The sequence below is a fragment of the Chinchilla lanigera genome, unplaced genomic scaffold, assembly GCF_000276665.1.
Source record: "Chinchilla lanigera isolate Chin_1 unplaced genomic scaffold, ChiLan1.0 scaffold00152, whole genome shotgun sequence".
NCBI classification, from domain to species: Eukaryota; Metazoa; Chordata; class Mammalia; order Rodentia; family Chinchillidae; genus Chinchilla; species Chinchilla lanigera.
Window position 1 is genome coordinate 1,370,594 of NW_004955553.1, and position 22,546 is coordinate 1,393,139.

The 22,546-nt window shown below is 47.3% G+C and overlaps 1 protein-coding gene across 1 annotated transcript; it reads right to left on the reverse strand.

The window, feature by feature from the left end:
• Positions 1 to 12,000: 12,000 nt before the first annotated feature.
• Cd300lb (CD300 molecule-like family member b) lies at positions 12,001 to 21,999 on the reverse strand. The gene is made up of 4 exons (XM_005412238.2): positions 21,862 to 21,999; positions 16,427 to 16,756; positions 14,365 to 14,449; positions 12,001 to 13,005 (listed from the first exon to the last, which is right to left on the reverse strand). Exons 1-4 carry the CDS (start codon positions 21,899 to 21,901, stop codon positions 12,840 to 12,842), a joined length of 621 nt encoding a protein of 206 aa, XP_005412295.1. The 5' UTR covers positions 21,902 to 21,999; the 3' UTR covers positions 12,001 to 12,839.
• Between the last annotated feature and the right edge of the window lie 547 nt (positions 22,000 to 22,546).

A 22,546-nucleotide genomic window follows, 5' to 3' on the forward strand; every position in this document is an offset into this window, starting at 1 on the left:
CCTGTATTATGTTGTTCCCCTTGCAAAATAAGCCCCAAACCGACACAGACCCCAAACTCTTGAGTTCAAGCTGCCTTCCTGCCTCAGCCTCCTGAGAAGACAGGACCACAGGTGTACCCATGTGATTTGCTTTTTTAGTTTTCTTACTTTAGATTCTCAGTTAAACAAATGCAAGAAGCCAGGCCCAGCTTAGTTCTAGGTTACACAGGACAGGAGATTCCAGGATGGATGAGCACCGTTCTATCTGCACCTCTTTTCTTGGCAACATGAAAAGCCTTTTGTCTGGTTTCTTGGGACCCATCCTTAGGTCCAAGCTCCTTTCTGTGCTTTGTTTGTGTGTGTGTGTGTATGTATGTATGTGTGTGTGTACTGAGGACCGAATCCAGGACCTTCATACTGAGCTACATCCTCAGCCCTTTTTTTTTTTTTTAGTTTGAAACAAGGTCTCACTAGTTGCTCAAGCTGGGTTCAAACTTGCGATCTGCCTGCCTCAGCCTCCTAGAGTGCTGGAATTACCGGCATGCATCACCACAGCTGCCTTCTTTTCTTCCTTTAATGAACCCATTAAAACACAGCAAGTCACAGACTGCCTGACCTTGAGTTTTCTCCTTTATAAAATAGGGAAATGTCCCTATAAATCCTCATATGTTTGGGGTGAGGATAAAATGATAGCAAAGCGTAGCATTTAAATAACACAGCAATAAGTGTAGCTGCTATGAAATACTATCCCCGCCCGCAGAGTGTTCCCAGCCTGTGCCCTTCACTCCCTAGTGCTTTAGTTAAAACCACGGCTCCCTGAACTGCCCTGCATGGGTTGTTCTCACATTACAGCAACCAGTGCTGAAGACGCCATGTCATGAGAGCCTTGGCCTGAAGACAGGACTCTGCTAAGCTAGCTCATTGCCTAGGGGCGTGAGGTAGGAGTTGGAGGGTAACCACTCTTCCACGGGGGAGCTGCGCACTGCTCCTTCCCTGCCCAATGCACACATGCACACATGCATGCGCACGCAATGCACACACATGCGCATGCACACAATTACACACAAGTACAATAAAAGAAAAAATATTTTGCAATGCAAACCAGTACTTTGTTTGTTTGTTTTCCGGTACCAGGACTCAGACTCACAACCTTGCGCTTGCCAGGCAGGCGCTGCGCCGCTAAGCTAAATCCCCAGCCCCAGGACTTTTTTTTTAAACTGGTACCTTTTGTAGTTTGGGAGTCGCTCGTAATCCAGGCAGTCCCCTCAACCTCCTGCTTTCGTAGCTTCGGGGGATAGGAAGAGATAGCAGAAGCAGAGCGCAAAGAGACAAAGGGTAAATGCTGCTCCTGCGGTTTCAAAGCCTCCCTGCATTTGTGGGAAGAAGAAGGAATGTGATACAAACTGAACGGATGGACGAGTGAGGGGCGGGAGAGACGCACAGCTTTGGACTGGAGGAGGTGGCCTGGACGGTAGCGAGGACGGAGCGCTGGCGGAGTCCTGCACTGCACCCTCTATTGGAGTAGCCAAGAGCGCCAGCCCAGGGACCTGGACAGCCCATCAAGGGAGCCACTTGCCAGGGTATCAGCTCTAGAAATGGGCCAGTCCAAACTGAGATGTGCTTTGAGTCTAAGATTTAGACTCATACATGCTGAAATGATCACATTTTGGGTATACTGGAGTAAACCAAATATATTACTAAAATAAATTTCCTTTGCTTCTTTTCTTTCATTTCTTTCTTTCACGGGGAATGGTTTATTCGTGCAATGGAAGGCTCTAGCAGAGAAAAGAGGCTGCCATCTTTATTTCATTGAAGAAGAACTGCCGAGTATGGGACTCGAATATTGAACACAAGATTCCTGGGTCGTAGAGCTTAAGGAAGAAAAAAAAAACAACCTATATTTTGAAACATTTTCAAACTTAAGGAAAAACTATGCAAATAGTAAAAGAACTTCTATATGTACTTTATCCAAATCCACCTATTAAAAATTTTTTTGTTATTCTGTTTATAGCTATAGATTTTTTTCCCCTGCAGATTGGGGACACCATCTATGATAAGCTGGTGCACTTTTTCAGCCTGGTGTTTGTTTCACAGTCCAGTTTCCCCTTCAAAAGGAAGCACCTCGCTTGGGCCAGAGGTCCAACATGACAAGTATTTACAGGACTGACAGAAAACTACGTTGGGTTAATCACCAGTATATTCCCAGCAGGTACAGGGAGGTGAAGGTATTTCTAGCCTGAACTTGTTAGAAAGATGAGCCAGGATTGACTTACACCAGGTTTAGAGAATGACCTCAAAACTACGTTTCTTTGTTTTTAAAGCCCACACTCTGTGGCTTACAGCGCAGGCAAGCTAGAGCCATGGTTTGCATATCTCACTCTGCGCTAGAGCAAAACAGAGGGACTGGACCACCATGTGTCTCCACCTTGTGGCCATGTCTGGAATCACAATCCCTGGGTCCCAGGCTTGGGGCCTGTGCTTCTCTTCATCTGTCAGGGCAGAAGGAGTTCCCTATTTTCTGGATCAATGCAACTGAGAAGGGGAAGGGCTTAAAATAGCACAAGGGCAGAAAACCCTTGTGCCGCTCTCCAGTCCCCTGCTCACTCACTGCTCAGTGTTACTCTGCAGAAAGAAAACTCAATTCATTCCTAACCTTGAGTCTTCTTGTTTCATGCCGGGTGGTCTCTCGGGATTCCTTGGTTTCCCCAACCCTGACGGCAGGATGTCAAAGGGAGGGACAGCCACCCCACAGGGCTTGGTGTAACAGACTTGGGGTCAGGAAGAACACGCCTGAAATCGCACCTCTGCCTGGCCAGCTGCCTGGTCCGGAGCCATCATTCAAGGCCAGACGAGCAGTGGCCCGCTGCCGCTCCAGTGCTGTTCTGTTGCTGCTGGGACCCTTTTCAGGGACTCCTGACCTGTGTCTCACTTCTGCCAGTTCTTTTTTGCCAATCCTTTCCCTTACTGCTCTTCCTGGCTCCTTTGAACTTGACCCTTTCACCTCCGATCGAGGCCAGCTGGTGCAGGAGTTACAACACACTGCTGAAACCCAGGCTGCAGCCAACCCTGGGTCCCACGTGCCTGGGAAGGGGAGTGAAAGTGGAGCCGGCACAGTCTACCTTTCAGGATGCTGAGACCATTACATGGAAGCACCAGTGGAGGCCTTGACCCAAAAAAAAAGTCCCCTCCCTCTGAATCACTTCTCCCTCTTCCCTCCCTCCACCCCTCCCTCCCTCTAACAAACATGTAGAATGTCAAGTGGGGACACAGCCTAGAAGCAGTACAGCGAGCAGCTGGGGAGACTGATACATAAACAGTAAAATGTTGTCGTACAATGCCCCCAAGTTTCATTGCTAAGGATGTACACGGAGGATCAGGGTAGCAGGTGGAGGGTGAGTAGGCATCAGGGTGGCTTTCTGAAAATGATTTGAATGAAGAATGGAGTCTTACAAGATAAATGTAAGTGAGCCAGGCTATCAGATTAATAATATCCCTTACTTTCTGTGGGCTGATCACCTCCGCAATCTCCCGAATGAGTGTACAGCAAAGGCTAAATAAAAAGAGGCAAATGGAATGATTTCACAGCTCCAGGAGGATCAGAATTTGAGATTCTCTTAGGGCTAAGAACAAGACTTTCTTAGGGCTAAGAACAAGACTTTCTCTCTGTGGCCCATATTTATTTGGTTATCAGAAGATGGAAGGGGAGTACTCAAGAAGGGCAGACTCACTCAAGGACTTCTCCAAGTAAGGTATTAAGTTAATCCACCCAGGAGTGAGATGCCTGAGGCTATGGTCTTTATCTAGTTGAGATTGGATCCAGGTGTCCTTGGCTGTGATCTTGTCTTATCCTTTGAGGCTTTCCAAGGCTTCATCATCACTACAGGTTTTAATAGGAATTAGTGACCCACGAATTAGTGACCCACAGTAAGGTTCACTTGCTGTGAATCTGCCATTTCCAGACAAGGGGATGAGGCCTTGGACAGATTCACAAGTGAACATGAAAAGCCAACTGGTTAATTTAAGTCCTGCTCAGGTCTGCTTCATAGTGGTCTCCATCACCAGGCAACGCCAAGGAAAGTCTGGGCAGGAGGAAGATGGGGTGAAGGGAGGAGTGAGAAGGTGGGGTAAGGGGAGGAGGCCGTTCAGCTCTGTTTGGGCACAAAGGTGAGACCAGGAAGGAGGCTGGAAGGCAAAGACCAGATCACAGGTGACACTAATGGCTTAGACTGTAGTTTGTAAACCGTTTAGGAGGCATTGGAGTTTATTTTTAACATTAAAAACTATGGGAAAATATCTGCTCATTGTAGAAAAATTAGAAAATACAGACAAATATAAAGAAAAAGTAATGCCTACGTGTTTGATAAAATTTGTAAACTATGAATTCAAGCAACGTATATTTTTAATATTTTATTTTATTTCACTTCATTTCATTTTGTGCTGGGGATCAAATCCAGAGGCTTGTGTGTGCTGGGTAAATGCTATCCTTCTGAGCTGCTCTCTCAGTGCCTGGAGTGACTTTTTAAAAAGACACAATTCATACACTATAAAATTCAACCTCTTAAAGTATATAATTTGATGGCTCTTAGCAGAGCCGCACGACCACCACTATCTAATTTTGGGGCATTATCATCACTCCAAAGGGAAGCCCCATGCCATTTGCACTCATTCCCAGTACCCCAGCTCCTCCTCATTTACCTTCTGTCTCTATGGGGTTTTCTGCTCTGAACACTCAGAGCACATAGAATCATCCACCATCAGCCTTTTGTACCTGACTACTTCTGCTCACCATGTTCTCAGGGTTCACCTATGTTATCATTTGGGTCTGGATGTTCCCCCAAAGCCTCATGCAGTCATGGGGCGGGCTTCTACAGTTTTCGATTGATCCGTGGTCCAATGCTGGGATTATGGGTGTGAGTGCTACACCTGCCCTGGGGTGGGTAGCCTGCATACAATATAAGGGAGGGAGAGAGGCTTGCTCTTGCTACTCCTCCCTTTTGCTCTTGCTGCTTTTGCAGTTTTCCACTGCCATGAACTGTTGCCCTCTGCCATATGCCACTCTGCCTTGGAGCCAGCCGAGTATGGACTGAAACCTCCACAAAGTGTGAGCTAAATAAACCTTTCCTTCCCAAATTTTGAGTGTCAGGTATTTTGTCTCAGCAATGAGAGAAAAGTAACCTAGAAAACCCAGGTTCTTGCATCTATCAGTTTCTCATTTCTTTTTATGAATGAACATTTCATTGTATGAATACATCACATTTTAGGAATCCATTCATCAGTTGACGGACACCAAGATTGTTTTCCACTTTTGGCTATTATAAATAATGCTGCCCTCAACATTTATGTACAAATGCTCATGTGGACATATACTTCACTTCCCTTGGGTATAAATCTGGGAACAGAATTGCTGGCTCATGTGATAACTTACAGTTGACCTTCACTGACCTTTTGCATAGGATTATTCTTTAGGGGAGTGTCAGTGTCTGGCATGCAGTTGTCTTGTGCTCTGTAGGATGTTTACTGGGATACTTGGTCTCTACCTTAAGTCACTGCCAGTTGCACCCCTCCCCCGATTCTGACATTTAAAATTGTCTCCAGGTAATTGCCAGGTGTGAGACAAAGTCATCCCTGGTTGAGCACCACCGGTTTGGAGGGTTCACTGGCTCATTAAAGAGAATCAGTGTCATGACACTACTGCCCCTTGGGGCTAGGAAACATTTCCTATGTCTTTGTAAATCTCTTCCCTCCTCACCCTCCAGTGATTATTTTTAACTACTCCCACTTTCCACCATTTCCTCCTTTCCTTATTTAGTGCCTGTTGACTAACTGTCTACCTGGCTGCCCATGCTGTCCTCACCAGTGGACGGGGAAGTAAACAAGGTTTACTGCAAGGTTCCTGCTGAGGAAGGAAGCTTCACAGCTTCCTCTTTCTCCTTCTCCTGTTCCTCCCCAATAACAAACATCTACTGGTGCCAGCTGTGTAGAGTGCTCTGTGCTCTACATATTTTCAACCAAAGTCTGTTAGAAGCCATTGAGTCCACTGCTTTCGTGTATGTAAGACAGGGGGAGGACAAGGGCCAGGAAACCAGGGAGGGGACGAGGAGGGAAGGGCAGAGCAGAACCCTGGCCAGAATCCAGGCCTCCTCATCCTACTAGACAGCTCCTTTGTGTCCATTATTCGGGGCCAGCTGTGTCTGTCCTGAGACCATCGTTGCCCAGGCGTTGGCAGGGTGTCTTATAAGCCCGGCCTGAACAAAAAGTATGCAAGCCAATATCTTTTATTTTATGTCATTTTATCTTATTTTTTAATGTAAAAACTTTTTATTATGGAATCTAAAGGACTTGGAAGAGTTGACCAAGGGAGGAAAGACTAGAAAATGCTTCCACATTCCACAAATGCTTATCACATCCTTCCTGATTTTATTCTCAGAAGCTCTTGGTCTTCTTGGTGGCTTTTAATGTACTTAATTGTCAGACCAAATCTACTAATACGGCCTTATGTCCCTTCCTCCCACCATCCTAAAAAGTCTTCCCCATTTCCCCATGTCTTTTCATTATGCACAGGTACCCTTCCAACTGGAAGTACTCTTCTTCCTCCTCTACCTGAGGGACTCCTACTCATTCTTCTGTGCCCAGGTTGTATGTCCCACCTTTTGAAGGCCTTGCCAGTCTTCCTGGAATTTGAAGGCTATTGCTGCTCAGCAGCCACCTCCATAGCATTTTGCACATGACTCCGCTTGTCCCTGGAATGGGACTGATTTGTGGGTGTGAGATCTTTGAGTACAAGATTGGTGTTTTGAACGCAGCTTAGCTCAGCTCAGTGTGTGGCATGCAGTAGACTCTGTGTACAAGCAGTAATGAGTTCCTAGATCATCGGCATTTCCTCCCAATCTTCCCCATTTTGGGGACGGGACAGGCCCTTCCACTTGATCCCTGCAGTGACAGGAGGCTGAGAAGGAGAGGAATGGGGCAGCCTCAGGATCCCCCAACACCTGGCTCATCTGCTATGTGAAAAGCAGATCATACTGGTCCCAGGTGGGGTACACCCCAGTGCTTCCCAGTAGAATAATGGGAAATGTATATAATTGTAAATTTTCTTTAGTTGTATTTTTACTGTATCTTTAGTTGTATTTTTACTGTATCTTTAGTTGTATTTTTACTGTATCTGTAGTGGCAGATACAGTAAAAAAGCTGTTAAGAAAATGTGTCAGTTGGTACACCTGTTGGTTAGCTATACCTGAGAATAGCAACTTACAGAAGGAAGGATTTATTTGGTTCATGGTTTCAAAGTTTCAGTCCATGGTTAACTGGTTCCATTGCCAGGGTCCTGAGGTAAGGTAGACTATCATGGTGGAAAGACAAGGTAGACTAAGGCTGCTCATCTCATGGGAGCTGGGAAGTAGAGAATGAGGGAAACAACCAGAGAAGAAGGGGCCAAGGACAAGATATAGTCTCCATGGTCATGACTTCATGACTCACCCCCTTCAACTAGCCCCCACCTCATGTCTGGGTGTGATGACCATTTGCTACATGTGTTTCCTGGGAACTGGAGGGTAAAGACAATCATGAGGCAGTGAGACAGAGAGCTGAAGAGAACTTGCATCAACAAATATCCAAGATACCCCCAAGGCCAAACAAAACAACAAAAAGCCAAAATGAGTAGCTAACAGTGAAACCAGGAAGGAAGCAGTGGCTGCTCTGAGTCACCTTCCCTTACAGGGAGGCTAGTATTTGGGGGTGACCCACAGAGCTTGGAGGAACAGAGGGCTCAGACAGTTGAAAGTGAGGAGCTATATCTGAGACACCAGGTAGAGCCAAAATACTTACAGGGTCTCCTCCTCAGGAAAATGGTGGACCAAAAATTACCTAACTGTGAGCAATGCAAAGTTATTACAATATAGGAAAACTGTGTGTCAACACATGAAAGAATGACACTAGACTCTTACCTGATACCATATACAAAAATTAACTCAAATGGATCAAACATCTATGGGTAAGACCTAAAACTATAAACTCCTGGAGAAAACATAAGGCAAAATCTTCACAACTTTGTATTTGACAATGATTTCTTGGACATGACAGCAAAGTCAGAGGCAACTAAAGAAAAATACACACATGGTAGTTTGTGGGGAAAAAAAACTTTAAATTTGTGCATTAAAAGGCAACCCACAGAATGGATAAAATATTTGCAAATAATATATCTGGTAAGGGATTACATCTGGAATGTACAGACAACTTCTATATCTTTTTATTTTTCCTGGTACCGGGAATCAAACTCATGACCTCGCACTTGCCAGGCAGGTGCTGTGCTGCTGAGCTAAATCCCCAGCCCCACAATTTCTATATCTTAACAAGAAATAAAACAGAGGACTTGAAGGGACATCTCTCCAAAGATGAAACATCTCCAAGAATCAGGGAAATAAAACCATAATGAGATATCACCTCATAGCTGGTAGAAGAGCTGTCATAAAAACAAACAAAATAAGGAATGCTAGTGAGAATGTGGAGAAATTGGAATCTTGTGCACTGTTTATGGAATGTAAAATGGTAGCACACAGTATAAAGATTCCTCAATAAAAGTAAAAACAGAACTGCCATAAATCCAGAAACCCCAGTTCTGGATATATATTCTAAGGAAGTGAAAGCAGGATCTCAAAGTGATATTTACACTTCCATATTTATTGCAACACAATCCACAATAATAAGACTTAAAAACAACCTAAGTGACCATCTGTGGGTGTCTGGATAAAGATGCTGAGCTATAGCCATACAATGGAAAGATACTGTCATATGCTACAGGATGCATGAACCCCGAGGACATTATCTAAGTAAGAAAAAAAACCAGGCACAGGACAACTGCTGCATGATTCCACTGAGGTAACATAAGACAATAGTCCAACTTATAGAAGCAAAGAGTAAAGTGGTGGTAGCCAGGGGCTGTTAAGTGGGAGGAGACTTTAAGTTTACTGGGCTTGGGGTCTAAGCCATGCAAGATAGATGGAAAGTTCTAGAGCTCTGCCTTGCTGCAATGTGCATAGAACCAATGGTGCTATACTGTACACTGAGAGGTTTGCTAAGACAGCATGCTTCATGTTAAGCTTTTTTTCTTTTCAGTACTAGGGGTTGAACGGAGGGCCTTTGTACTGAGCTGCATTCCCAATCATTTTTTTAAATGTTGGGGCAGGGACAGGCAAGTCATAAAGTTGCAAAATTGCCCAGGATGAACTTGAACTTGTGATCTTCCTGCCTCAGCCTCTCAGAGTGTCAGGATTACAGACATTTGTCAACATGTTTGTTAGTTCTCTTTACTATAGGTAAAAGAAGAACTTGGCATGGTGGCACACATCTTTAATCCAAGCTATTCAGGAGGCTGAGGCAGGAGGATGGTGAGTTGGGAGTCAGTCTGGGTAGCTTCGCAAGATAAAGTCTCAAAATAAAGTAAAAGGGATTGGGTATGTTGCTCAGCGGTAGAGTGCTTGCCTACCAGGACTGAGGCCTTGGGCTCCATCTCCATGACTGAAAAAAAAAAAAAAGACCTTGGGTCCCAAGCCTAGTGGGGACCCTCACTGTTGTTACTTTTCTGGCTGATGCTGCTGCTACTTCCCCACCCCTCACCAGCACCCCTTCACTTGCATGTCATATGCCACATGTATGTGTACATGTATGCATGTGTGCATGCATGTGTGCGTGTGTGTACTACAAGCCTGTGGGAGGAGCTCATATGAAAACAAGTTCTGCCATCCACCCTGCTCTTCCTTTAGTAACTTTAGATTCTAGTCTGCAGCTATTTAAGGCATGTGGCCTTCGGCTCCGGCTCCTAATGGAAGCACATTGGCTGGAAAATGCAGGCCCAAGTCCTCTTCATTGGTTTCTGTGTTTTCTCTGCCCAAGAGAGGGGCCTGTTAGCAAGCTTTGTCCATCAGCTCTCCTGGGAACTCCAGGATACTTCTCAGAAGTGTGTGCCAAGGGTTGGGTGGTGTTTAGGGAAGACAGCTGACGGCTACCTGCTCTGGGCCAGTGGCTTCGCCCTATGAGCTACAGGTGATATGGAAAAAATGGAAGCCCTCAACTGCTATCTGTCAAATGTGCCAAGTTCGTGTCCTCTGAGTATCAAAGAATAAATTCCAAGGACAAAGTCCCCCCCACCCTCACCAGTATGCTTCAGTTTCTTAGTTGCCCAGTGTCTTGGTTACTTTTCTCTCATTGCTGAGGCAAAATACCTGACACCCAGAATTAAGGAAGGAAAGGTTTATTTAGCTCACAGTTAGTGGAGGTTTCAGTCCATACTCAGCTGGCTCCAAGGCAGAATGCACATGGCAAAGGGCAAACTTCATGGTGGCAGAAAACAGCAAAAGCAGCAAGAGCGAAAGAGAGGAGAGGCAGCCGGCAAGCTGCCACTCCTTTCCCTCCTTTACATTGTATGCGAACTACCCACCCCAGGGCAGGTGTAGCACCCACACCCATAATTGCAACACTGGGCCATGAATCAATCATAAACTCTAAAAGCCCGCAACATGACTGCATGTGGCTTTGGGGGGACATCCAGACACAAACCATAACACCCAGGTAACAATAGTTCCTGTTGCAGTTCTGGTTGCTTCTGCCTCCTAGAAATGGGTAGTCACTGTGACACATAGCTGGTCACTATGACACATATTATAAGAACCAATCCCTAATTGATAAGCCATTCTGCCTCTGTACTTCCTGCTTGCTTATCTCATATAAGCCCTAGACCACCAGAGATCAGGGCTTGACATTTGGGGAATGATCCTGATCAATGCCCATTGATGTAAATAAACCTGGATGTTGTTTCAGTGTTTCTGCTTGCTGTCGCAAAAGGAGATTAAGAGTAGGAAAGGTTTTTAAGAGAAAACTCCTGAGAGACTGGAAGGGTCCTGAATGGGTAGGCACCGAGGCCCTTTGTCAGGAGTAATTCATTCAGCGAGATCACAAAGAGGGTACAATGTGAGTCAGACTACAGTCAACCTACAGGATTACAAGTACTGTATAGCCACTTAGCTAATATTGATCCAACAGGGAAATGAGTCACATAGCAAGGGCACATGGAAAAAACAAAGGCTTGCTTTTGCGAAGGAAGAGAAATATGGGTCCAGACGTTCTGGCCACCCACCTATGCACCTGATGCTTATCTGGGCCCATTGGACCAGGTGGCACCGATTACAGTACAGTCTTAGGTTGCTGTTTATCTTGCACGCCTGGTTATTGCATCTCCAGCCTGAGGTCTGGCTATCTTCAGAGTGGCTCCCAGCCACAGCTCTGATGTCTCTGTTTTTTTTGTGCTGACTTCCTCGAGGGCCCAGTCCTGTGATTGTATGTTAATTTCTAACTAACTTAGATGCCTATACTAGGAGTAGAATCCAGCATACTGCTTTCAAAGAGAATGGGGATTCCCTGGTTACTCGGACAGAAATGGTGGGGCCCGTCACCCTCCTGAGTGGCAGCTCCCCTCAGAGCCACCTTGTCATCCATGTATCACTGGATCTCCAGGCAGCTGGACCCAGGGGACTAATCATAGGGGAGGCATCTGCGGCCAGTGGACGGTGGACCCTCACCCGCAACAGATTGACTCAAAGACCTTATCCAGGCTTCCTCTCTCTCCTCGGCTGATCACTGGCCAGAGCCCTACACCAAACTCAGACCCAGAGTAAACTCCCCTGGCTAAAGGACAAGAGGGGATCACAGAGTCTCGGTGGGGAGGGCAGGCTCCAGATCCCAAACCAGGTACAGGAGGTCCCTCTCTTTGTCCTCTGCTGTGACGCCTCCCCTTGCTGCCGGTCATTACCACAACAAAGGTCAGCGTAGGCTTGGGGAACTCACCGAACCTGTGAGCTCAGTAGGGGGTTTGTGCTCAGGTGTCAGGGACGTGTCTCAGTGGGCCTGTTTCTCCTTGCCTGGAAGAGAAGCTTCCTTTGCAGTGAAGGCCCTGACCCGCGTGGCCCAGAGTGACATATTCGGGAGTGCTGCTGCTGCGGGTGAGGCATGGCAAACACCGCTTCTCTCAGATATTTAAAAATTATTGAATTATATAAAACACATTATTTAAAAGAAACAGCATCATTCCCCTGGGGTAACTTTCACTGTGCAGCGCCCCCAACTTGAGGGGGCTCCCAAGGCTCAATAAGGTCTTTGAGGAGAAGCCCCAACAGCTATGCTGAGGGAAGGGGCTCAGGTCAATCCAAGGGGGGAGGGAAAGAGAAGGAGGAGGCAAGGAGAAGAGAAGGGGAGGGGAAGAAGAGAGGGGAGGAGGAGAGGGGAAGAAGAGGGTGGGGGTGGGGAGAAGGAGGAGGAGGGGAGGAAGCCATTGCTCCAGCAATGTAGACTCAGGGCCTCATCCTCCCCAGAGGAGCGGACACCCAAACTCACTCCTCAGACCCAGGACCTCACCACAGAACCAGCCCCTGGAGAAGGACCATGCCTCAGTCAGAGACTCGTGGCCATGAGCCATCAAAACCCAACCAGACTAGCTTAAGGAAAAAGTGATTTTAAAAAATCCTGTTTCAGGCACTCAGGCAGCGAGGGTGGTGAGCTGGTCCTTCCGCCTCTTGTCTGCGCTTTCATCTCAGGCTCTGCCTGAGTTTTCCCAGTAGAGGACGTGGCCATGCAAGGCTGTGCTCAGTCCCAGTGGCCCCTGGCCGTGGGCTGCCCCTGGTGGCACAGGTAGGAGCAGGCCGCTGGCGCTGCAGGGCCTGATGATGCCTCTGAGCTGCGCCAAGCTGTGTAGAGCAGGGAGGATTTCTAGCCAGCTTCCCATAGCCTAGCCTGTCACCGTGCACACGGGCATTTCTTCCTTGTCTCTGCCAGAAACAGGGTCCAGGGTGGGAAGTCTTTGCACATCCATCTCTCTAAGGAGTCATGTCTTTGGTCAGAAGTTCAGAGTTCAAATTCTTACAGATAGGGTGTCCCCACTGCTCCTCGGGGACCCTCTGTGACCCCTTCAACCAGAGGACAGCACCGGCCAAGACGAGCAAGATGGGCACCTTCACAAACACCAGGAGTAGGTAGTAGGTCCTGTGAGAGGAACAGTCGTCAGAGCCGGGGCCCCTCCATCACTCCCTGTCCTCGCCACTGTGCAGCAGAGACCCGGCCTGCAGAGTTGGAGACCCTGAACCCCCTACCCCACTCTGAAGATCTCCCAGGAATCTTGTTCATGGTCCAACCCTGAGGGCCCCTCGGATGTAACCTCAGCTGGCCTTGCACGGGCACTTCTTCCTTTCTAATTTTATTTCTGGGACTTCCCTTTGCCAAAGTACAAGGGAGATCTAAAACTTAAGTGAATGTTTAAATACAAAAAAAATCACTAGAGTAAAAGACACACTGGCACTAATCCCCTTCACTTCAAACACACTTATTGCATCATTCTTGCTACTTTGGGAAGCAGTTCTGGAAATCATCTTTTGTGGATGTCTTTACAAATTGTGATAAAAAAAAAAAATGGTGAATGTGGCTGCCCAGTGCCATTCAAATGGAAAGGGAGGCACATAAAAAAACATTAGAGTGGGTCCTCATCCACTTTGTTCACCAGATCTACCACCATGTGACTTCCAGCTCTTCCCCAAAGTCAAAATGACCATGAAAGGTAAGCATTTTGAATCCATGCAGGACATTAAGGCAGACATGAAAGCATAAGACACTCATGAAAGAGGACTTCCAGAACTGCTTCAGAAAGTGGCAAGAACAATGGGATAAGTGGGCTGGGGATTTAGCTCAGCGGCAAAGTGCCTGCCTAGCAAGCGCAAGGTCGTGAGTTTGGTTCCCGGTACCAGAGAAAAAAATCAAAAACAAACAAGCAAAAAAAAAAAAAAAACAATGGGATAAGTGTGTCCTAAATGAACGGGAGTATTTTGAAAGGGATTAATAATAATATGCCTTTTACTGTACTAAAATTTCAAAAAATGTAAACACACATTGTATTTTTCTATCCCATCTCATACATAGAAACCTGGAGGCCATCACATGCAGGCTATGTTTTCCTGCAGTGTCCCCCTAATGCCAGATTCATGTTGATAAATCACTCTCCCTACTCTGTGTCCCATGATGTCTTGCATCAGGGAGGTTGGTACCTTATCTCCCTTGGCACCCACGAGACCACTAGTGCTTTTCTATTGATCATCAAATGGGTGGTGATGCTTAGAGGGGAGAGTTCTGCGGAAGGCTTTTCTGGTGAGGGCTAGATGGGGAGAAGGTGGGTGAGGACCCATGGGGTGGAGGATGGGCGTGGGGCTTTCGCTCTGGCTGTAAAGGTGCTGGCACTAGAGACAGAAATGGGTACAGTCCTCAGGCTGGGATTTCCTAAGGGAGAAACTCAGGTGAAAGGCAGGAGGACATGGCCGTACAAGGCTGGACAGGAGAAGGAGTTCAGGGCCTTACCTTTTGTAAGAGCCAGAGGACACACCGATGCTGCTTTCATCACTAGGTCCATCAGGGGGTTTGGAGGACGTGGTGATTGTTCCCGCTAGACACAGGCAGAGTTTGCCAAAGGTTAGTAGGATAGAGTGCGGGTTTATTTGTGGGTCTAATGCAGCCCCAGCCCAGGAGACCCCCTCTGCCCTGGACTGGAAAGCTTCACCTCTTCAAATACAGTTCCCTGGGATTCCATTGAGTCATCTGACACCCAGCACACAGTCATCTCCCCCTGTCATTTTCAGGTGTGTAAAGAGAAATAAAAATTAAGTAGAAAAAATCACCATCATTTATTCATAATCTCTTTCCACTTACTGTTGGGGAAAACAAAATGTCTGGTTCTTTCAACTCATTTGGAACCCAAACTGGGCTCAAGAAAAAGTCCCAGAAAATGGGGTGCCCAGTGATTAGAGTGATCAGGGAGAGGAGGGCTCTGGAAGACCGGTGAGTAGAGGGTGCATTCCAGTTAAATCATGAACAGCTATGAGGAATGAAACATTTTGTATGAGATGATTTATGGTGGGCAGTTTTGTCCTATATTCCTGAGACATTCTTGGCCTTGAGCGTTCCTGATCTGTAGCTTTTTTCCTTTTTCAGTAGTGGGGATTGAACCCAGGACTTTGTCGCTAAATTATAACCCCAGCTTTTTTTCATTTTTTGAGACAAGTTCTGACTAAGTTGCTAAATTGCTCAGGCTTGGCTTGAACTTGAGGACCTTGAGATCCTCCTGCCTCAGACTCCCAGAATGCTGGGATTACTAGAGTGTCCCATCATACCTGGCTTGTAGATACCTTTTCATTTAGTCTTTGGCCTGGCCAGCTCTTTTTTCAAAGGTCCCCAGCTGCCATCACCCCAGGCAGCTTCCAGCTGAGCTCCAAATACTGTAATTCCAGTCCTAAAACCTCCTGTGGAGGTCCCTGATTGCTATATAGGCTGGTAGTCTTACGGGCCACATTAGGACTCCTAAATACCTTCTCCTGAAAGCTCTACGCTGGGCATATTCTTTTCCTTCTCTGTCTCTTGCCCACGTGTCTTACCCAATCCCCTTCCCATCCCCAGAGACCTTTTGAACTTCCCCTACATTGTAGCTCTGGGGAAGTCCTGCTTGAAGGGCCTTTTCTGGACCCACTTCACCCAGAAGCACCCCAGGATTCTCTCACTGGTTTCAACTAGCAACACACAGGCTTATTTGGAAGCTGACACCATCTATACACCCATCACCATCAGCGACATGGACACAGGGCTGAGGATGGCTGAGCACCAAGGAGCTGGGTGGAAGCAGAGAGGGCTCATCCTCGGGCACCAGCAACAGCAGCAGAAGGACCCTGGAGCCCCTTGGAGGTCTGAGGCATGATGGAGGTGCCAGGCAGTCAGAGAGCTGCCTGATGTTGACTTTCAAGCGAAGCCCTCCTTTTCAGCTATGTGAGGAACTTCCCTGGGTCTACCACCCGTTGTTCACTCTTCTGCAGCCAGAAAGTAGAGGAGGGACACTGCTGAATGCTCAGCAGCACTCTGGCTGGTCAGGGGTAGGGGTTAACACTGGATCCTCTGAGTTGTCCCAGCTCCCCATTGCCCATGTCACAACAGACCTGTGGTATTATTTCCAGGAGACTCACCACTCCATAGACTGATGCCTTGGGACCCTCCCCAAGCATCCAAGGCCCACCCAGGGCTCCAATGGCAGAATGAGGCTGCTAAGGCTGTGTAGACCCAAAACAGTAGGGCTGGGCCATGGGTTGCTGAAAGAGAGGTCCATATCCTCTCCCCATCCTGAGATCTACCAACCATGCCCTGTGTCAGTGGAATACCTCAGAGGACCTCAGAGATGGGGCTAGATGTGCTAGGCTGTTGCTCTTCCTTGCTGTTCTCAACTCTCTCCCGTCTGTCTGTCTGCCTGCCTGCTTGTCTGTCTCTCTGTCCCCTAGGCTGCTGCTCATTTCCCTCCCGCCCTTGCTGGGAGGGGAAACAAGCACTGACTTTTTCCATCCTAAGCACCAGGGCCTCATAGCACAGACGAAAAAGTTCTTACCTGGGTCAATGGTCACTTTAACCGGTGTCCCAGGGTCAGTAAAGGATCTCTCAATCCCGCACCAGTAAGTGTCCGCGTCACCTTGCCTGAGACCCTCCATGGTCACCTCGAATGACAAGTTTCTCTGATTGTCCTTGATGGATACCCGGCCACTCTTCTCTTCTTGCTCTGAGCCTCTGGTTTTTACAAGGATCTTGCATGCATGCCTCCTTGCTCCTCGACACCACCACTTATTGTAGGTCTTCCATCTCGGGTGATAGTGACACTGCACGGTCACGAAACCCCCCTCTGTGCCTCTCACAGACTCTGGGCCTTGGAGGGAGAAACAACCTGGAAGAAAGAATCACCAAGTACAGCTCTTGTCACCTGGAGCCAGACCGATGTCCAGAGACTGGAAGAGGGTCCCAGCTACCCCCCCAACCCTGACACACCTGGCTTTTTGCACCCACCTCCTCTGAGGTCCGGCCTCCTGTAACCCCCAGCAAGATGCTCAGGCTCCCCAGACTTCCTCTCCCTAGGCCTGTGATGCTTCTGATTTTCTGTCACTGTCTTTTCCTTCTTCTCTGTCTACTCAGCCCCTATCAATTCTCTCTGCTCTTTCTCTCTCTTTAAATCTTGGTAGTGTGTTAAATCTCCAGTAGTGTGTTAGTAAATATTTAGCACCAGCTTTCTGTGGAAAAAAATCCTCTGGTTCATAATATTTTACCAATATCTTTTTCTTTTTCTTTCTCCTCTTTCTCTTTCTCTCTTTCTCTTTCTCTTCTTTCTTTCTCTTTTTTTCTTTTCTTTTTGAGACAGGATCTCACTCTGTGGCTCAGGCTGGCCTTGAACTCACTACATAGCCCAGGCTGGCCCTAAACTCACTGCAGTCTTCTTGCCTCAGCCTCCTGAGTGTTGGGCTAACAGGTGTGCACCACCACACCTGGCACGTTTTGCCAATTTCTGTGGTGTAAATGCTCCCATTATGGCTGGTGACAGGCTATTGATGTTTTCTTGTTGGACACACTGAGCAGAGATGTCTACAACCTACTCTTCTGAGACAGTATGATCTGGCTGCATATGCCACAGGGCAGCCTGGGGACCCCTTCCAGCATTCAGCTTGTTTTACTTGTGTCCCCAGAGAGGAATTCCCTCTATTGCCATGGCTTCCATTGTTGCCTAGATCCTGGATCCCCAAAATCCATTCTCATAGCTCAAATTCTCCCCTGTGCTTCAGCCCACCACTTACAGGTACACACCAGATATCTCTCCCTCATTCAATAGGCACAGAGCTGAAGGCGGTGCCTCTCCTAGCCTGGCGATTCTTCTGTCTCTTCTCTCTAGAGGTCCAGGCTGGGAGTCTGCGGTAGAACAGATTGGCAGCACCAGGCAGGTGCCACATTCTCATACCTTGGACCTCCTCCCTGCGTTATTTCTGTTAACTTGAGATTTGCACTTGTGGTCAGCAGGATAATGCCCCCTCAGATGTTCATATCTCAATACTCAGAACATATGACTATGTCCTTCACATGGTAAAAGCGAATAGGCAGATGTAATTAAATAACTGAAAGCAAGGAGATGATTCTGTATTATCCTGTGGGTCCTTATAAGTGAAAGAGTTAAATGAGAGTTAGGTTTGATGATGTCCTATTGCTGGCTTTGAAGATGGAGGAGGGGCCATGGGCCAAGGAAAGCAGAGGGCTTCTGGAAGAGGCAAGGAAGCAGATTGTCCCTTAAAACCACAGAAGGAACAACCTTGACATTGGCCAGGAAGATCATTTCAGACTCCTGCTATTCAGAACAGTAAGGTCATGAACTTGTATTGTTCTAAGCTGATGAGCTGGTGGTAATTTGTCTCAGCAGCCATGAGAAATTCATCAGCAGAACCAACTTTGTGGTCTTCAGACCATTGACTCCACTATGGAGGCTCCCTAGGAAACTTGGCATCCTCATGGGTCCTGTGCTCTCTGAAAGTGATTTCAATACCTTGCAAATGTGCCTTGCATGATTGTTTTCTTTCAGTCTCTGCTGTTGAAGTCCACAGAGACAGCACGACCAAGCAGAAAGAGTGTGAGCTTTGTATGCAGAAGATGCATCTATCACAGACTAGTTGGGAAACCTTGGGTGCGTTACTTAACTTCTCCCTTACGCAGGTTGTTGCAAGATTTAGACATGTGTCCAATTATATTTGGGGGTGTTTTGTCAGCAACTGCCCATCAACAGCCCATCAACTGTCCACCTCGTCTGGTGCCTGGATTGTGGCAGAGCCTCCAAGTCTGTGGCATCTGTCTTCCAATCTCCTTTCCATGTTGCTGTCAGTTATGTCCTTGACACTGTCTACCACTCAGCTGCGCTTGCTGCGAGCACTTGAGTCTTTCAAGATCCTCCTGCAGCCATCCTCCCCTGCCTCACAGGGATTTAAATGCTTCATTTTGGCGTTAATGTCTTTTATGCAAGTTGGATCCTACTTCTTGTCCAGCCTCACTCTTGTCCCTCCTTGTCTCAGGCTCTAGACTGTAAGTCACCTCCACTTTCCTCCTCCCCTCTGATGTGCCCTTATGTACTGCCTCCTGCCTGGAAGCACCCGTCCAGTGCTTGCCCGACTCCCAGTCACCTTCCACACCTCCTCCAAGGTGCGGGCCCTGTGCACTGCCTTACAGCCCTTCCCATGCCACCTCCTCCTGCTGCCCCGGCCCTTCCTTCAGAGTCTGAACATCACACTGGCATTTTATTTCAGTTAGCTGTCTCTTTTCCTGTCTTCCTTGTGAGGATGTGCACTCTCAGAGAGCAGAGCTTCTGTCTTTATTCCCTCTCTCTCTCTGTCTCTGTCTCTCTGTGTGTCTCTGTCTCTGTCTCTGTCAGTGTCTCTCTCTCTCTCTCTCTCTCTCTCTCCCTCTCCCCCACTTCCCCTACTCCCAGCCCCATGGTCTTGCCCATTGTGTGGCTCATGGTAGGTACCAATTAAGTTGGAGATTGTTTTTGAAAAGAAGCAGGACACCATGATCTTGGTCATAATCATTTCAGTTCTAGGGTTAGCTGCAGTTTCCACAGCAATGGACAATGCAGTATAGGGTGTTAATTATAGTACTGATGTAACAGTAATCATAGGAAGAATTCAAAGGCCATTAACAGGGAATTAGCCAGGTATGGTGGTGCACGCCTGTAAACCCAGTACTTGGGAGGCTGAGGCAGGAGGATCATTGTGAGTTTGAGGACAGCCTGGGCTACAAAAGTAAGCTCAAGACCAGCTTGAACTGTATAGTTACACCCTGTCTCAAAAAGACAAAAAAAAAAAAAACAAACAAACAAACAAAAAAAACCCAAGTAATTAAACTAAGAAGTTATGGTCCACAGAATGGTTTTTTTAAAAAGACAGCTGGGTGTGGTGGCACACACCTGTCACCGCAGCTACTTCAGAGGTAAAAGCAGAAGGATTGAAAGCTCAAGGTCAACCTGAGTAACTTAGCAAGAACCTATCTTAAAATAAGTGGGTTTAGCTCAGCGCAGAGCTCCCTATGTTCAATCCCCAGCACAGGGGAAAAGAAAGACACATTTTCAGACAATGACGGGCGAGCTGTCCAAGATACATTATTATTAGATTTTTTGAAAAGTTGCCTAACAGACTATGTGATTCCATATCTGTTTTTTTTCTCTATAGCACATGCATTTAAAAAAATCTGAGGACATATGTTCCAAACTTTTAACAGTTGTTAGCACTGAGATGGGGTTTTGCACGGAACTTTCTCTTTCCAAATCATACATTCCTATTGTGTAGGAATGTTTGCAAGGGTGTCAGTGGATAAAAGAGTAAGAAAAACATCTCAAAAATAAAAATGGGTAAACTAGGAAAAGGGTTGTTAAAAACCAGAAACTGGGGGGCTGGGGATTTAGCTCAGCGGCAAAAGCGCCTGCCTGGCAAGCTCAAGGTCGTGAGTTCGGTTCCTGGTTCCAGAGAAAAACCAAAACCAAAAACTGAAAAACTGAAAAACCAAAAACCAGAAACTTCAGTGAACTAAAATCAAATGCAGGAGTCAGTAAGTAGGGGCATGTTTTTTCTTCAAAGAAAAATAAACCCATTACAATAGAGAGGAGGGGCTCGGTACAGATTATGCTTGCAGCCATCACAAGCAGCAGAGAAGACTCATGGAGGATTGTTCCATCAGGCCCAGCATTAGTGACTGCATGTGACTGTAAGGCACTCACACTGTGGTCAGGCCCATTTTAAAAAGTGGGGCGGGGGGGATTGCAAACATGGATAATGATGGATAGAGCCAGTGATTAAAACTGGAGGGCAAGGCAGGTTGTAAGTTCAAGTCCAGCCTGGACAACTTAACAACTCAGTGAGACCCTGTCTTGAAAGAAAAAAAAGAAAGGGCTGGCAATACAGCTCAGTGCAAAGGCCCTGGGCTCAATCCCAGGGACAGTGACAATAGAATTAGTTTGAGGGGAAAAGGAGGTGGAGGCAATGAGACAGCAGTCCGTGGGGAGCAGAACTCTGGGGTAGCCAGAGTTCTGGAGCCAAGGGCTTCCAAAGCAGAAGGCTCTTTAAATTTTAGTTTTCCATTTTTTGTGAATCTGAGATATAAACTTTCCCTTTTGTATCAGTCCTTCCTGTGTGCACATAATCCTTGCCTGAATAATCCCCAAGTATGACACTTTGTGTCCCTGTAAGTGTAGGAGCTTAAGTGTGAGTTTGAATAGGAATGAGTGTGTGACCATGGATGAGGTGGATGGGGTGTGACAACATGCAAGTGTGTGCCTTTGAGTTCACTGTGTGTGTTTGTGTGTGTGTGTGTGTGTGTGTGTGCATGCATGTGTGTACATGCCCAAGTCTCCTCACCCAGCCCTTCTGCTCAGCCTCCAGGGTAGCCCAATGCTGGGATGAAGAGAAGGGACAGCTGGGGTCAAATGCAAATCTTGGGTCAGGGTCACATTCCCAGTTGTCCCTCCTAATTGTGTCTTTTGTGACCAGCCTCACACCTAGCCACTCCCCTGCAGGCATCCTGTGCACTCACAGCTCCTCTGCTTCTCGTGCTCTCCTTCCTGAGCCTGCACCTCTTTGCACAGTGGTGCTGTCCCTGGGATGCTTGTTGGAAGGACCGATCACTTCCTTTAAGAGGTAGCAAAGGACCGGCCTTTGGGATTCTTTCTCCAGCTCTCCCAGTGGGAAAGTCTCCCTGCTCTGAGCACATCTCTCCTGGTACCTCACTGCGCCCTGCCCTGTTCTTCAAATATGTACTCACCCACCAGGCTCTCTAGGGTCTTCTTTAACAGCCATCCCCATTTCCCTTTCCCCTTTGTATTCTCAGGGCCTGATGCGCACTGGGTATTATGTAGGGCCCAGTGCACTTCTACAGAATGAATTGACAAAACCACCCCTTATTTTGGTGGACAGCTGCCCTCTGCCTCCTGCTCTGCTCCTGTAGTAACAAGCCCCCAAGCCCAGCCCCACTCACCTGGGAGGCTAAGAAGGAGCAGAGCTGGAGGTAGCCACATGGTCCTGCTTCCCTGCTCACCGCTCTGACCTACAACAAGCAGCAGACAGATCCAGCTGGACTCTCAAAGGACTGCCTAAGCCCAGGCTTACCACTTCTGCTGTCCAGATTGCCTCTGATCGTCTTACTCATTCATTTCCTATTATAGAGTATTTCCTGCTTTTAATTACTCAGCAAAAAAGGGCGTCCTTTCTTGACAGGATTGGGTTATCAGTCAAGAATGTCCTTAAAAGGTGAGAAAGAGGAGGCAAGGGGCCTGCTCAGGGTGAGGAGAGGCAGGGGAGACAAGTCTTCAGACTAGTTGGGGGGCATCTAGTTTTTCAGGCCTTGGGTCAAGGCAGACAACACCACAGATGTCACCTCCAATAATGGATCTGCACTACAGTGATGAGGCCACAGCAGCAGGGAACCCCAACTCAAGCATCCTTGGCTATGTGAACATGCACTGGGTCAGGTGTCATAGCCAAGTTCATGAAAGTACAGGCTGTGGTCAGAGAGACTTGGGCTCTTATCCCTCTTATAAGCCATGACAACTTACTGAATCCTCCTGAACCTGTTTTTATGGGTGTGTGTGTACGTGTGTATGTATGTGTGTGTGTGTGTGTGTGTCTATAAATTGGGCTTACATGATTTTTGTGAGAGAATT

Bases quoted from the DNA above. Each gene is read 5' to 3' on its own strand.
- Cd300lb (XM_005412238.2), bottom strand. From the start codon at position 21,901: ATGTGGCTACCTCCAGCTCTGCTCCTTCTTAGCCTCCCAG. The intron at 16,757-21,861 runs GTGAGTGGGGCT...TCTTTCTTCCAG, and splicing joins GCTCCTTCTTAGCCTCCCAG to GTTGTTTCTCCCTCCAAGGC. The intron at 14,450-16,426 runs GTAAGAACTTTT...GCCTGTGTCTAG, and splicing joins TAAAGTGACCATTGACCCAG to CGGGAACAATCACCACGTCC.